Source organism: Tupaia chinensis, unplaced genomic scaffold, assembly GCF_000334495.1.
Source record: "Tupaia chinensis unplaced genomic scaffold, TupChi_1.0 Scaffold143591_1, whole genome shotgun sequence".
Lineage (NCBI taxonomy): Eukaryota > Metazoa > Chordata > Mammalia > Scandentia > Tupaiidae > Tupaia > Tupaia belangeri.
The window spans coordinates 539,122-541,501 of NW_006203437.1; the positions used below are offsets into that span (position 1 = coordinate 539,122).

A 2,380-nucleotide genomic window follows, 5' to 3' on the forward strand; every position below is an offset into this window, starting at 1 on the left:
CGCGGGAACAAGCCAGGTCCTGCAGGGCGAGAGCGCGCCTGCGCCCTGCATTCTTGCTGCCCGCGGGAGAAGTTTCTGGAAGCTTCTGGATGGAGAGCTGGGGCGGCCTTTCAGTGGTCTCCTGCCGGGATCGCGCTTCCCGCCAGCCCTGCGCCGCCGCGCCGGCTTGGCCTGGAATGGATCGGAGCCTGCAGAGGGCAGGCCGAGGAAGGCGGGGGCCAGCGGTCTCCCTGCCGCGAGCGCCCGGCACCTCGCACGTGCTCCGCAGAGTGGCGGGGGGAGCTTGCGTCTCCAGTTACCGTGCCGACGGAGGTGGGGGACGCCAGCGCGGCCCAGCCCCGGGTCCTCTGCTCTCCGGACCGGGAGCGGGTCGCTTGTAACCGAGTCCCGGGTTAGTGTATCCCAGCCGTCCTGGGTGGCGTGTTGGGGCCGCCCGGGTTACTTGATCGGAGTAGCCCTAGTTGCTTGAACACTGTGGGCAGTCACCTGAGGGCAGCCTTCTCGGTGTTGCTTGCAAGGCCGCACTGGGCAGTTCGTACAGAGCACTCGCTCCTCTGCACCTGCAGCTCGGCCACCCCACCACCAGAAGGTCGTGCGGTCCTGTGGGTAAGGTTCTGGGTGGAGGTTCAGAGTATGTTCAAGTGCAGCCGAGCTACTTACATTATGTGGGCCAGGAGGGTTGCTCAGATTCCAGGAAGCCAGGGTGAGCCCGAGACCCTGCACCCCGGGTCCCTGCAGCAGCCTTCTCACTAGCCGGGATGGTGGGGTCAGCCTGTGCCGGTCAGCAGGTGGGCAGATGAGGCAAGTGTGCGTGTGACTCGGAGGACGGGCACCGAGTGGTGTGTGACAGGCACAGGGAGATCCTGCTTCAAAGAAAGGGAGGGTCGAGTGCTGGCTTATCTGGCTGGGGGTCAGAAGGACACGGGGCCGGCCGTTCAGGGCACCCGCTCGTGCGCAGCATGGTGGTGGTTTCTGATCATGTACCGTGTCCTCCAAACTGTAAACACGACAGGGAGCCTGGGAGCTTGGTGACTCTGGAGCCACCCCTCCGTCGTCCTGGAACTGTCGCTTTGTTGTGGACGCGTCTATTGGGCAGTTTTGCATACTGACCAGATTTCCTTTTCTTTTCTTTCAGTTGGTCGAATTGTCTTGGAGTTATTTGCAGATATTGTACCCAAAACTGCAGAGAATTTTCGTGCATTGTGTACAGGAGAAAAAGGCCTTGGACCCACAACTGGGAAGCCTCTCCACTTCAAAGGATGCCCTTTCCATCGAAGTATGTGCATGTTCTGAACCTGATCAGTCCTCGTTTGCACCGTCCACTGCTATCTAGGAGTCTGGGGAGAAAGCCCTCCAGCAGAGGTAGAGGGTGCGGGGTGGGAGCAGAGAGCAGCTTGTGTGCTGTGGGCTTCACGCAGGGAGGGTGGCGGGGGCTGCAGAGTCCTCCAGGCTGCCAGCGTCCGTGCCCTGTCTCAAGCTCTGTCACCTGCCGTCACAGCTGGGGCTGAGGACCAGGAGCCCTGGAGAGCTCAGAGGGGTGGTCTGGCCACCCTGAGCACAGCGGTGATGTCTGTGTGAGATGTTCCGGCAGAGCAGGCCTGCCTGGTGAGACTGGTCTCCATGAGCAGGTGCTGCTCGGCACCCTGCCAGCCACACAGGGGACAAGGCGGGCAGGAAGGGACAGGTCGCCATGGCTTTTGTGGGAAGTAGAGTCTGATACTGTGGGAGAGACGTGAGGTCTGACTTCGGGCTTTCAGCGACAGTTTACGGGGAGGTGCTGTGAGTGCACACTGAGTGTTGGGGGTCAGGCAGTAGGTGGGCCGGTGAGCAGAGGTGGTCGGGAGCGACGTCCCTGGGTCGGGCCTAAGGGAGCAGCCTTAGATGGGGCGCTGTCTCAGTCACTAACAGCCGTTTTCTTTCTCTGCAGTTATCAAGAAATTTATGATTCAGGGTGGAGACTTCTCAAACCAGAATGGGACAGGTGGAGAAAGTATTTATGGTGAAAAATTTGAAGATGAAAACTTCCATTATAAGGTAAAGTGAAGACGCGTGTTGTTGACGTACAGGTTGGAGGTGTCTGGAATGCTTGCGCTCAGACACCAGGAACTCACAAGGATGCTTAGAGCCTCTTCCCGTCAGAAGGCGCATGCCCTCGTCCAGGAGGGAAGTACCCCGGCGCGGCGTGCCTGCGTCTCACCCTTTCCCGTCAGCCCCTCCTGTCGGGGTCTGGGGCACACATGCATGCACGCTTGCCTGGTGTGTTTTCAGCTGCTGGGGTCGGGATTCGAACAGTCTTCCCTGTGGAGCTGGCTGTGTGTGCCTGGTGCTTTTTTTTTTTTTTTTTTTTTTTTTAAAAGTTTTTCTTCTAAGGCCGCTCCCC

The 2,380-nt window shown here is 59.6% G+C and overlaps 1 protein-coding gene across 1 annotated transcript in view; it reads left to right on the forward strand.

Annotated features, from left to right (window-relative positions):
• Positions 1–1,135: 1,135 nt before the first annotated feature.
• Positions 1,136–2,380, forward strand: part of PPID (peptidylprolyl isomerase D) — a gene marked incomplete at its 5' end in the record, with an annotated part of 10,859 nt that continues 9,614 nt past the window's right edge. Inside the window, 2 exon segments of the mRNA XM_014582399.1 lie at positions 1,136–1,276; positions 1,928–2,034. Of these exon segments, the coding sequence (XP_014437885.1) occupies positions 1,136–1,276; positions 1,928–2,034 (248 nt within the window).